The following is a 14,093-nucleotide window of genomic DNA, read 5'->3' on the forward strand; positions in this document are numbered from 1 at the left end:
CATTCATATATTTTAGATTCATTGCAGACTAACTGAAATATTTCAGGTCTTTTATTGTCTTAATATGGATGATTTTCGCATACAGCTCATGAAAACCCAAAATTCCTATCTCACAAAATTAGCATATTTTATCCGACCAATAAAAGAAAAGTGTTTTTAATACAAAAAACGTCAACCTTCAAATAATCATGTACAGTTATGCACTCAATACTTGGTCGGGAATCCTTTGGCAGAAATGACTGCTTCAATGCGGCGTGGCATGGAGGCAATCAGCCTGTGGCACTGCTGAGGTCTTATGGAGGCCCAGGATGCTTCGATAGCGACCTTTAGCTCATCCAGAGTTTTGGGTCTTGAGTCTCTCAACGTTCTCTTCACAATATCCCACAGATTCTCTATGGGGTTCAGGTCAGGAGAGTTGGCAGGCCAATTGAGCACAGTGATACCATGGTCAGTAAACCATTTACCAGTGGTTTTGGCACTGTGAGCAGGTGCCAGGTCATGCTGAAAAATGAAATCTTCATCTCCATAAAGCTTTTCAGCAGATGGAAGCATGATGTGCTCCAAAATCTCCTGATAGCTAGCTGCATTGACCCTGCCCTTGATAAAACACAGTGGACCAACACCAGCAGCTGACACGGCACCCCAGACCATCACTGACTGTGGGTACTTGACACTGGACTTCTGGCATTTTGGCATTTCCTTCTCTCCAGTCTTCCTCCAGACTCTGGCACCTTGATTTCCGAATGACATGCAGAATTTGCTTTCATCTGAAAAAAGTACTTTGGACCACTGAGCAACAGTCCAGTGCTGCTTCTCTGTAGCCCAGGTCTGGGGAATGCGGCACCTGTAGCCCATTTCCTGCACACGCCTGTGCACGGTGGCTCTGGATGTTTCTACTCCAGACTCAGTCCACTGCTTCCACAGGTCCCCCAAGGTCTGGAATCGGCCCTTCTCCACAATCTTCCTCAGGGTCCGGTCACCTCTTCTCGTTGTGCAGCGTTTTCTGCCACACTTTTTCCTTCCCACAGACTTCCCACTGAGGTGCCTTGATACAGCACTCTGGGAACAGCCTATTTGTTCAGAAATGTCTTTCTGTGTCTTACCCTCTTGCTTGAGGGTGTCAATAGTGGCCTTCTGGACAGCAGTCAGGTCGGCAGTCTTACCCATGATTGGGGTTTTGAGTGATGAACCAGGCTGGGAGTTTTAAAGGCCTCAGGAATCTTTTGCAGGTGTTTAGAGTTAACTCGTTGATTCAGATGATTAGGTTCATAGCTCGTTTAGAGACCCTTTTAATGATATGCTAATTTTGTGAGATAGGAATTTTGGGTTTTCATGAGCTGTATGCCAAAATCATCCGTATTAAGACAATAAAAGACCTGAAATATTTCAGTTAGTGTGCAATGAATCTAAAATATATGAATGTTAAATTTTCATCATGACATTATGGAAAATAATAAACTTTATCACAATTTGCTAATATTTTGGGAAGGACCTGTATGTTCAGTGTTTTCAGACACTGCTGGAGTTTTCAGGTGTGCTGGGTGACAGGTGCAACTTATTCTACTGATTACTTTGAGGAGTACTTAAGCAGGAGGCTGTCAGCACTTCAATGCCAGAGTGTTTTGCCCACAATGGTAACAAGCTCAAGCCAAAAACTAAACTGATGCTTTGTTCTTCGACCTCGTTGTAACTTTGTTTATGTTCCTTCGGAGGCTAAGTAAACCTGAACCCTGGGTTTATGTCACCAAAAACTGACTACGTGTCTGGAAGTCTTTCTGGATGATCAAGACTATCTACGTTCTGAGGATTTCATTTCAATGTTTTAATGGATCAACAAAATTATATCAGTGGTCTATAATATACCTTTGGGAGCTAGGCCCACTAACAAAGGCTGTGATTTCTCTTTTAATTTTCTAGGCAAATTCCAGTCACTTGGGTCAGGCTGACATAAAGGCACAGACTTATGCCATGGTAAAGAACTGCAGAACAGAAATATCTAATTTCCTCTCATGTAGGATCAACCAGTGTTTCTGTTTTTTCAGGAGCGATAGAGGAAACAGTTATTTCAACAACATTTGGAGACTTTGACATGTTTTTATTGTGAATTGCCATTTATATAGTTTGTGAATGTCCCCCAGTAAGGGACCTACTAAATACCAAAAAAGACAGTCATCTCTCTACTTTGTAAAAGTATGTGTAGGAAGAGGTTTTATAGACTAGAATAATTTGCCTCAGGACAGCTTTGACTACACTTTTGAAAACAACAAACCCAAGTGTCATGATATAGCAGAGTAAAATCTGTTCTTCTAGGAGAAGATCATTAAAGATACATACAGGACTGTAACCATGTAGAGTCTGACTTAAGCCAAGATCAAACACCAGGTGCAGTCCGTCTACATGCCACACTGAGACTGTTGACGGTGTCTCCGAACGCTACACATTTGGCTGAAGGACTGTCCACAGCGGGAGCAACTGTAGGGCTTTTCTTGCGTGTGGACTGTGCGGTGCCTCTTTAGGTGACTTGAGGAGATGAAGCTTTTTCCACACAAAGTACAGTGATAGCGTCTTTCACCGGTGTGGACAAGAAGGTGAACCCTCAGGTTGTTAGGCTGGGCAAATCCTTTTCCACAGTGGGGGCAGCTGTAAGGTCTCTCACCTGTGTGCACCTGTTGGTGCTGCTCCAGGGCTGCAGCATTTGGGAAGACAAGCCGACAAACTGTGCACCCCAGCAGCTCTTTAGCAAACGCTGCGCCGTTCCTTGGAGGCCGCCTCTGGCTAGGTGTCCTTACAGGAGAACCTGCACAATGAGAGGGTGGAGGAGGATGTGGAGCAGCTATGACAGCAGCAGCTACAGCAGCCATGTCAAAGGAGGAGGCAAAAGCAGCCACTTCATGAGGGCCACCTGTGGCGGTCAAGGGTGTGTCTGTAGCGTCTCCTTCTTCCTGTGAAGAAAAGGAAGAAGAAGCATGTCCAGTGTTTGTGTTCACCAAACCCAGCTGTGCAACTGCATATGCTGCACCAAGATGGCTGACACGCTCCTGCATCCAGGCCAAATCCAGGTCCAGGTTAAGGTCAGAGCTGGGTTCTTCTGATTTCACAGCAGCAGCCAGATTGGAAGGATGAAAACTGTCATCTGTAGTTTCACTTGTCAGTATGTTTGGCTTCAGATCACTGCCTGGTAGGCACTCAGTAAACTCCTCACAAACAGTCCCAGGGCTTTGAACACTGCTGGCGGTAAAACTGTTACACAAAGGTTTCATGGACTTTCGCTTTGCTCGAGGCCTGAAGGTCAGGTCTATTGTGGCATCAGTGGGAGAGGGAGAAGACTGTGAGGACAGTAAGGTGCTGGGACTGGCGTCAATCGTGATATCAGCAGGAGGAGTTTCCTCACTTGGATCCTGGTCTAGAAAAAGACAGACAAGTTTACAGAAAAAGAAAAAAATTTTGAAGAAAAACTAAGGAAAATCTCCAGAGCACATTCAAGGCTTTCAGGGAGGTTGGTACCCATTTTCTTTACTTTGTGTACTTATTACTTAGCCTACCTAGTTTGGTTACCTTTCAGGATATAAATTAAATTGCCATAAAGATTTAACCTGAACTTGTCTGACCTTTCCTTTAAAAACAGTTTAAAGGAAGCAGTTTATCATAATGGTATCATCATAAAGTGAGATTATCACAGCAGTCACTCTTAGACAGAACTTTGATGGCCACAGTACTTTAGGTTTTATATGTTTTCCAATCATCACCTATTTTTGTCACCACACAAGGTCATCTAACATTTGGAGAGAAAGCTCTAAAGCTCATTTTAAAACATAGTCCCACACTAAACACTATTCATATTCAAAAATGCCAAAATTGATCAAATCCAGGTCCTTTCCAAACATCCTATTCAAATCTTCAACCATTATTCAATTGTACTTTATGAAGAACTTCAATCTTTGGAAAATTCCATAAAAGGTACTTTAGCTTTAAAGTTTAAATGTATGTTTTCTATTCCAGGGACTACATTGACAAGTATATCAAACTGCAACAAACTAGCATTAAAAACCCCTTTTCTTAGTTTTCTAGCAGTGTGTTTACAACACATAATACAACTCCCCTATGGTTCTGTCAGTTGCCCTTTTCCATGGGCTCCACGCTGGCCGGCTCCACTTCACTCAGCCAGTTTTGCGACCGTTTGCATTACTGGCATTTCTGGCCGTGTACTGGCTTTCTTGGTCACTGCTCGGCAGCAGATCCCACCAGGGTTAAGTAGGGCTGAAATGTGATGTGACCAGACTGCTGTTCACTGATTGGCCATGAGCGTGGTAAGCTGTATGTCAGCGGCGTGAGAAGGTCTTGGCCAAGGTAGTGGAAAGAATGACTAGCCACAAAATTTACTGCACACCACAATGCACAAAAACTCAAGCAGGAACGCTGCTCATGGCCCAGCAGTAGAGCACATGACCCATGTACGGAGGCCTTAATCCTTGACATGACAAATCAAACAATATATATATATATATATATATATATATATATATATATATATATATATATATATACACTGCTCAAACAAATAAAGGGAACACTCAAATAACACGTCCTAGATCTGAATGAATGAAATATTCTCATTGAATACTTTGTTCTGTATAAAGTTGAAAATGCTGACAACAAAATCAGACAAAAATTATCAATAGAAATCAAATTTATTAACCAATAGAGGCCTGGATTTGGAGTCACACATAAAATTAAAGTGGAAAAACAAACTACAGGCTGATCCAACTTTGATGTAATGTCCTTAAAACAAGTCAAAATGAGGTTCAGTATTGTGTGTGGCCTCCATGTGTCTGTATGACCTCCCTACAACACCTGGGCATGCTCCTGATGAGACGGTGGATGGTCTCCTGAGGGATCTCCTCCCAGACCTGGACTAAAGCATCCACCAACTCCTGGACAGTCTGTGGTACAACGTGACGTTGGTGGATGGAGCGAGACATGATGTCCCAGATGTGCTCAATCAGATTCAGGTCTGGGGAACGGGCGGGCCAGTCCATAGCTTCAATGTCTTCATCTTGCAGGAACTGCTGACACACTCCAGCCACATGAGGTCTAGCATTGTCCTGAATTAGGAGGAACCCAGGGCCAACTGCACCAGCATATGGTCTCACAAGGGGTCTGAGGATCTCATCTCGGTACCTAATGGCAGTCAGGTTACCTCTGGCGAGCACATGGAGGACCATGTGGCCCTCCAAAGAAATGCCACCCCACACCATTACTGACCCACTGCCAAACCGGTCATGCTGAAGGATGTTGCAGGCAGCAGATCTCTCTCCACGGTGTCTCCAGACTCTGTCACGTCTGTCACATGTGCTCAGTGTGAACCTGCTTTCATCTGTGAAGAACACAGGGCGCCAGTGGTGAATTTGCCAATCCTGGTGTTCTCTGGCAAATGCCAAGCGTCCTGCACGGTGTTGGGCTGTGAGCACAACCCCCATTTCTGGACGTCAGGCCCTCATACCATCCTCATGTAGTCAGTTTCTAACCGTTTGTGCAGACACATGCACATTTGTGGTCTGCTGGAGGTCATTTTGCAGGACTCTGGCAGTGCTCCTCCTGTTCCTCCTTGCACTAAGGTGGAGGTAGCGGTCCTGCTGCTGGGTTGTTGTCCTCCTACGGCCTCCTCCACGTCTCCTGGTGTACTGGCCTGTCTCCTGGTAGCGCCTCCAGGCTCTGGACAACTACACTGACAGACACAGCAAACCTTCTTGCCACAGCTCACATTGATGTGCCATCCTGGATGAGCTGCACTACCTGAGCCACTTGTGTGGGTTGTAGAGTCCATCTCATGCTACCACGAGTGTGAAAGCACCACCAACATTCAAAAGTGACCAAAACATCAGCCAGAAAGCATCGGTACTGAGAAGTGGTCTGTGGTCCCCACCTGCAGAACCACTCATTTATTGAGTGTCTTGCTAATCATCAAAGATTTCCCCCTGTTGTCTATTACATTTACACAACAACATGTGAAATTGATTGTCACTATTCAAATTCATTTCCATTCAGTTCAGTTTTTGACACTGAATTGTCAATTCACAACAAATATCATCTCAAGGCACAGTATAAAAAAACCCTATTACCTGGTATGTAGATATATAAGAAGATATGTAAGAATAGTTTTCTGAGGGCCATGAGAACAGTTTACTAACTGGGCAAGGCTATGATTTATTTGCCTTTTCACTGCCATGCTGTTCCCCAGGAGTCCTGTGATTAAGAAACATCTGCCCTGTAATCAGTGGCTGCTTTTGTCTCATCGATAGGTCTGTGAAACATTTTCCAATACAGGTCCTTACCTACCTTTGTCCAGCAGATGTCACCATTATCATCTGATTTGAAAAGCTGTGAGTTATGCCCCTTTTAACAACTATGAAAAAAGCTTTACAGGTTCAAAGAACTTCATTTCGCCATTGCTTTGTAACCTGTCTGCAATCTACGGCTTTAGCTAAAGGATCCTAACGTCAAAGAAACCCTACTAGGACAGCTGAACTTTATTCAGACTGTTTTTATTGGCAGGTGCGAAAGCAAGAAGACTAATTGCTAGAACTGAATCAAGAAAGAGAATAGCTAAGGTGTCTGTATAAGGGTGTGCAGTGTGCACCCATTTGTTTTCCAGTTGTTTTTGAGTTTCCAGAAGAACTCATAAAAGCTATCCATTCACCTCAGTGAACATCTTTCATGCCTATTTAGGAGAATCAATGAATTTTTAGGATGATGGTGAGTGTTGGGGCAAATTAAAAACGTGCCCAATGTTTTTTGGTGTTTTATTTTAATAGCACAAGGATCTAATTAGATTTTTTTATGTCTTTTTGCTGCACTAGAGGCCTTTATTTTTCGACAGTAAGCCGACAGGAAAGGGGTGGAGCGAGGTGGAAGACAAGCAGCAAAGGTCACCTGGGCCGAGAGTCGAACCCACAATGGCTGTGTCAAGGACTGAAGCCTCTGAATATGGGTCACGGGTTTTACCCCTGCATCACCGCCTCGCCCCATCTAATTGGATTTTAATGGTAATTTTCAAAAAATTTAATACTAATAACTGCTGCAAATTTGAGCAGTTTTACAATTAAAACCTGAAAACTTTAGATTTCTACCTGAAGCATGGTATTATACAGACAAGAACACAGCTAACACACATTTACTGAGGAATTGTAATCTGTTATTAGAATACGCTTTCATTTGTTATTAAAATGGTTTTAACAATCTAGTTCAGCTACACTTTTGTGCTGAAAATGTTTACTGAAAATTGTTAAATGTTTTCTTGCAGTAGGTGTCCAGTGGGTGTCGCTTCCAAGTGCATTGGCACAGGTGAAGAAACCCAGCTGAAACTTTCCTTTATGTCATTCTTTGGCATTTGGCGTTAGCACTGCTTACCTCCTAATGATGTGTCCAGCCATCACCCTTTTGCATTATTTTGCAAGAATTATTGAGGACTTTATTTTGTGGAAGCGTATTACAATGAAGGAGGACTCAAAGTGAAAGTCTGTCCAGCAAACACAAGGAGGATCTACTGTTCACTGCAGTATGATATAGCCACTGGTGCAGAGCTTGCTCAATAGTGAGTATATTTGTACACACAGTGAGCTGAAGGAGTCTGTTCTGTTCTATCAAAACATTTTTCAAAGAATTTCCAAGATGGACAGCAGAAGACTGGAGCAAGGCTTCTTCAATCAGTTTGGGAAATAAATTTGTCTGAAGAAGACAAATTGACAGTTACAATGACTCCTGTGTCATACAAACAGTGAACAATTCTGCCCCGCGTTCCTATTCAAGACTACTGCCATCAAGAAAAAACAAGGATCAAAACATCCTCCAATAGCAGTTGCCTCCACTAATCCAGGCCCAGTTTGATGAAGATCTTTCCAGCATGATGGAGGACTGTATCACAAAAAAGTGAAAATGAAGTTGCTCATTGATCAAAAATGTGTCATTTTGGCTCCCCAGAACTTCTTCCCATTAAGAATCTGTGGTCAGCTCTCCAAAAGCAGCTCTCAATTTGTTAGCAGAAACTAACAAATTGTGATCAATCACTAAGAAGACAAGAATGTGTCACCATCAGTCAGGATGTGGTCCTGAAGTTAAAAGTGAATTAGAGAAGTAACACAGTGAATATTGATTTTTAATCTTAATTTGATTTTTTTGCCAATAATATTCTGTTTTCTTTGGTTTACCGTAGAAATAAAAAAAATACTATGTCTGGAATTGTTGAAGCTAAAAAAAAATCCCAACAATAGTGTCATTATCAAAGGTTTTGGCCTTTAGAGAAAGGCATAAGCACTGAAACTGCTGGACTGAACCAACAAGACACTGCTATAACTATGATACTACATCCACTCACCAGAAGAGAGGCCACCACAGTCAGTGCTGATGTTAACCTCCACCTTAACATCCAGGCTGCAGCTCTCTCCCTCCCTTTTCTCCTGCTTCTCCACCAGCAGTTTAGTTTCTTCTTGCTAGGATATAGAGAATAGACCAAATAATAGACCAACTAATTCTTTGTAGCACAGCATTTATCAAAAATAATTTTTTTTAAATTACAGTATATATTGACATGCAAATCTAATAGAGACTGTCTACTAGCATGTCATCTTCTGTGCAGACTTAATGGTATATGCATGAATAATCAGAACCTCCAATGGCTTCACATTCCACTGTAATACACAGTACTTAAAGGTATACAAATAGTTTGTATAGTTTGTACATCAATGAATACAATAAGCCTGAGTCCTGTGCACATAAAACAAACCTAAACCATCAGCCTTCCACCACCGTGCTTGACAGTCACTAAAATGTCTTGTCACCCAATTAGTCGCTTCTTTAGAAACACTTCTATTGCTCCTTTTTTTCCGCATTGAATTGTTTTCTCTTATTTTTAAGTACAACATTTATTCTGTTGTGTTTTTGTTTTATTTGTGGTGACTATTTAATCATGTGTTAATTTGAGTATTCATTATTTTTCTCTCAAATATTGTTGAATATCATTCTTACAAAACCATTGTGCTGATTAATATTTACCTGTGAAACATGATGAAATGTTACAACTTCAGAAGCCGCAGGATGAAGTGTCACCAGAGGCTGATGGTGGCCGGAAACTGAAAATAACACATCATACAAGTACTATCCACAAGTCATATTCATACATCATCTTTTACAAAACACCTACATCTTTTAATGCATCACTTGGTCTTTAGCCGGGTTACTTAAAGTTCTCTTGGACAATTCTAGAAAGTTTTCCGAATGTTTTTTAAAGACTTTCTGTTAAGAATTTCTTCTTTGGACTAAATATAAGGCCATTCTGTGTACCCACCTAGTTAAAGACCTCAGATGAAGAAGGGAAGATCATTTCAAAACTGTTCTGAATGTACTGACAGATACGATTGAAAAAACCTAACACAGGAACTGCAGACAGGAGCAACAGAATGGCAAGTCAAAACTTAGGGTTTGCACATGTCACTGGGGATGCAGTAAAACACACTCAAACAAACCCTGAAATGTACCTACAATAAAGCAGATTCTGATATATATTTGTTCACATCATAGCCCCCGATGGGAAGAAAGTAAAACTAATGGTGGAAATCATCCATTATATATGTTAGAAAATTAAAGGTTTAAAAATAAAACATGAAAGATTTTAATCATTAGAACTCCTGGAGATGGCAGAGATAATGACTGAAATTGTAACAGATTATATGTGTTGTAAATCTGCAATAAGCTTTCTGAAGGGCATTTCACAGAAATATAAAAAAAGGGTTATAAATAAAGAAACTGTTCTGCCAATCAAGTTTATATTGCTTGTTTAAATCTCTTCTCCATCTGAGAAAAAAATTAATGAACGCCTTAGCTGCGGTTGTCAGAGAAAAAGCTTACATGCCATCTTGTTAGAACAGATTTGAAATCTTTATTATAGCAACCACAATGTTTATGACCTAATCACAAACCAATTCTTAAGTTTTGTTCCTTTTTGAAACAAACAGTGAAGGTGCTTGTTGGTCATGATTCTCTTGCAACCAGGAGTATCTGTGGTATTAGAGGGGATCCTTGTTTGTGCACATTATTAACTGCTGCTGTGAACTTTAGATCCTAAAGGTGAGACTGACCAGAGAAATGTTAAATGCACGCTGATAATATGTTATTAATAAGCAGTTGATTGTGCAGATGTTGCGTACTGCTGTTGGATTAATAAATATTAACTAACTGCATGTTTGGTCTAAAGTGTAACAGAACAAAATAGTTAAGAGCTGAGGAATTTGAGGAATTGAGTAAAATGATCTAAAATGTATCAGAAGTTAACTATTCTGTGGAGTGGGAGTATTTGGCAAATGTATACAATTCTTACTCAGATAAATTGAAAATCCACCTAAATAAAATGTGTGTAAATAGTCACACAAATGTATTGCCTAAATTACTGTAACAATTTATCAGTGTAACATGAGTAAGAGTATAAGAACCCTAGTATGCAGCTGACATTTAGATATGCGCATCTGGCAGAGATTATGTCAGCGCATTCATACGTCATGTTTATTTCCTGGTTGCTTGAAGACGGGTCATGAAAAGCCACGCCCACAGAACATCTGTTGTCACCAGCTGACCTCATAGACCGACAAACTGGACCTCTTCTGGGGATCAGATCCAGGTAGCTGTTAGAACTGACCAGGCTGGCTCACAATCCCCACTCAGGAAACCGCTGCCAGATTTTGGCTTGTGTGTGGTATCTGGAGTAAGGCCAAAACTGTCCGCTAATCATGCTACTTTGCACACCACCAGTCACATTCAGTGATCACCAGTCTGCAGCTCTACCGTCTCCGTCCATTTACCTTCAGGTGGTTTTAAATGCACGGCGTACATTTCCTCCCGCTGACGGCTCCTCCTCAGCCTCTTCTCGCAGCTTCTCATCTTCACGTCCATTTCTTGTAGCCTCTGCCGCAGGGCATCGTTCTCTTTTTGGCTCTTTTCGAGCTCCAGATCCATCTGAGAGCGCAGAGCCGCATAACCAGCATCCACCAGTTTGCAGATTTCCACCACTGCCGAATTGGCCAGTATCTCTATAACCGAGGCGATTTGCGCCTGAAAGCCCAAACAGTCCTCCATCATCTCCAGCGGTCCTTCTGGTAGGAGATATGCGACACGCGTACATGAACACACCCACGCACTGCTGCTGTCAGACTGGACTCATGCAAAAGCTCTGCATGTTATGTGGTTAAGTGTCTGCCGTTTTGTCATGTTCCGATGTGCAGTGAGGTGCGCATGCGCAGAATGCAAGCTCCACTGCTTCTGCCGTCCCACATCCTGTGTAGATGTGAAAACAGTAATGTGTTACATAGCCATTGTTCTGAACAACTGTCACGTTTTTAAACTATTGGTGACAGGCCAGATCATTTTTCTTCGATTTTCCCCAAATATAGATTCAGTCCTGTCTGCTAATACAGAGTAATTGAATTGGTTATGGTGTAAATAGTTCCGAATTTTGTCTATTCCCAGTTAGATTAAACTGGTTTTGTAAAATAGTAATAATGATTAAAGGAACTCCAGCATTAAACATTCTAAATGACTTTCTAAAGGGAGCAATCTAAATGAAGTAAACTCAAACAGAAGCCATCCATGGAATGACTGATGATTACATTTTCTGATGTTAAAATAAAACGCAGCAAAAGTAATGCATCAGCCAGGCTCTCAAGTGACCTAAGGGGCCCCTCTATTCCTCCCTTACAAATCTTACCTTTAGAGTTTTGAGATGTGGAAGCTTACATCCTGAAACATCCTATTTCTGTGCTGTAACTGAATTAACTTTATGCAAAGCAGAACAGTATGCTACCAGGTTGGACCCCCATTGGGATTCAGAACCACCTTAATTCTCTGTGCCTTTTGTTTTTCACTGGTTGCCTACAAGTACCAGGGTAGATTTGCGCTACACAGATGATATCTCAAGACAAAATCCTAATTGCATGATAAACATTATTAAATCAACACTGGATCCAGCATCAAAGTAAGCAGGCAACACTGATGTAAAAATAACCTGTGTTTGCATGACCTTCAACTATTTGGAATATCTCTGTGTGTTTGTTTGCTCCTGTTTGTGCAGCAAGTGAGGACCATCTTTCATATTTCACCAGCAAAGTGAGGACCATTCGTTGCAAAATGAGGACATTTTCATGGTCCTCACTTGTTATTTTGCTAGGGGTTAGGTTTAGGACCTAGGTGTGAACTGAGTTATGGCTAAGGGTAGGGTTAGGTGTATACTGGTAATGTTTTGGTTTAGAAGGAGGGTCACGGTTAGGCCATAAAAGTTTGAAAAAAGTTTGAAAATGAATGGAAAACAGTGGAAGTCTATGACATTCAATGCAAGGTCCTCACAACATATAGTATTACAAGAATGTGTGTGTTTGTGAGCATATGTGTAGAAAGTTTGTCAGCAAGTACATCCAGCATTGGTTTAGAATGTGACACATTTAATATACAGGTGTATATATGGATACACCTTAATAAAATGGGAATGGTTGGTCTTATTAATTTCCTGTTTGCGGCACATTAGCATATGTGAAAGGGGAAACTTTTCAAGATGGGTGGTGGCCATTTTGAATCCAACTTTTGTTTTTTTCAATAGGAAGAAGGTCATGTGACACATCAAACCTATTGGGAATTTCACAAGGAAAACAATGGTGTGCTTGGTTTTAACATAACTTTATTCTTTCATGAGTTACTTACAAGTTTCTGACCACTTATAAACTGTGTTCATTGTGCTGCCCATTGTGTTGGATTGTCAATGCAACCCTCTTCTCCACCCTTCACACACTGATAGCAACACTGCAGGAGAAATGTTAGCACAGGCTTCCAGTATCCGTAGTCTCAGGTGCTGCACATCTCGTGTCTTCAAAGCATAGACAATTGCCTTCAAATGACCCCAAAGATAAAAGTCTAATGGGGTCAGATCAGGAGACCTCGGGGGCCATTCAACTGGCCCACAACAACCAATCCACTTTCCAGGAAACTGTTCATCTAGGAATGCTCTGACCTGACACCCATAATGTGGTGGTGCACCATCTTGCTGGAAAAACTCAGGGATCGTGCCAGCTTCAGTGCATAAAGAGGGAAACACATCATCATGTAGCAATTTCGCATATCCAGTGGCCTTGAGGTTTTCATTGATGAAGAATGGCCCCACTATCTTTGTTAACCTCGGCGACATGTCAATGGCTGTAAACAAAGAGAAACTTGTAAATACCTCATGAAAGAATAAAGTTATGTTAAAACCAAGCACACCATTGTTTTTCTTGTGAAATTCCCAATAGGTTTGATGTGTCACATGACCCTCTTCCTATTGAAAAAACAAAAGTTGGATTCAAAATGGCCGACTTCAAAATGGCCACCATCCATCTTGAAAAGTTTACCCCCTCACATATACTAATGTGCCACAAACAGGACGTTATGGCCCACCCTGTACAAATTGTACATCTTGTGGCAATGAGCTCACATAATGAAAATTCTAAGTTTCCATGACAGAGGCTTTAAAGAGTAATCGATTAATCTAACAAGTGGCCAGAGACAACCCATACATGCAAACTCCATGCAGAAAGATCCCGGGCTGTCACGGTGTGGTTTTGAGTTGGACCAAAGCACAGACAAGAACTCGGGAGCAGCATTTCAAAGCAGTCTTCAGTTTATTTCAAAACATCAAAGTAACAAAACAATGTACAGGTCCTTCTCAAAATATTAGCATATTGTGATGAAGTTTATTATTTTCCATAATGTCATGATGAAAATTTAACATTCATATATTTTAGATTCATTGCACACTAACTGAAATATTTCAGGTCTTTTATTGTCTTAATACGGATGATTTTGGCATACAGTTCATGAAAACCCAAAATTCCTATCTCACAAAATTAGCATATCATTAAAAGGGTCTCTAAACGAGCTATGAACCTAATCATCTGAATCAACGAGTTAACTCTAAACACCTGCAAAAGATTCCCGAGGCCTTTAAAACTCCCAGCCTGGTTCATCACTCAAAACCCCAATCATGGGTAAGACTGCCGACCTGACTGCTGTCCAGAAGGCCACTA

General features: G+C 41.3%; 1 protein-coding gene across 1 annotated transcript; it reads right to left on the reverse strand.

The window, feature by feature from the left end:
- Positions 1 to 2,074: 2,074 nt before the first annotated feature.
- On the reverse strand, positions 2,075 to 11,282 carry LOC124867887 (zinc finger and SCAN domain-containing protein 5A-like). Its single transcript, XM_047364565.1, has 4 exons — positions 10,848 to 11,282; positions 9,049 to 9,125; positions 8,372 to 8,486; positions 2,075 to 3,403 (listed from the first exon to the last, which is right to left on the reverse strand). The coding sequence occupies exons 1-4, from the start codon at positions 11,122 to 11,124 to the stop codon at positions 2,394 to 2,396; spliced, it is 1,479 nt and encodes a 492-aa protein (XP_047220521.1). The 5' UTR covers positions 11,125 to 11,282; the 3' UTR covers positions 2,075 to 2,393.
- Positions 11,283 to 14,093: the final 2,811 nt, after the last annotated feature.

Source organism: Girardinichthys multiradiatus, chromosome 5 (genome assembly GCF_021462225.1).
Source record: "Girardinichthys multiradiatus isolate DD_20200921_A chromosome 5, DD_fGirMul_XY1, whole genome shotgun sequence".
NCBI lineage: Eukaryota > Metazoa > Chordata > Actinopteri > Cyprinodontiformes > Goodeidae > Girardinichthys > Girardinichthys multiradiatus.

What these genes read in the sequence shown, in the direction of transcription:
- LOC124867887 (XM_047364565.1), bottom strand. Translation starts at nt 11,124, where the DNA reads ATGATGGAGGACTGTTTGGGCTTTCAGGCGCAAATCGCCTCGGTTATA. An exon ending in CATTTCATCATGTTTCACAG is followed by an intron (nt 8,487 to 9,048) that starts GTAAATATTAAT and finishes TCTATATCCTAG; the next exon opens with CAAGAAGAAACTAAACTGCT. An exon ending in CTGTGGTGGCCTCTCTTCTG is followed by an intron (nt 3,404 to 8,371) that starts GTGAGTGGATGT and finishes GTCTTTTTCTAG; the next exon opens with ACCAGGATCCAAGTGAGGAA.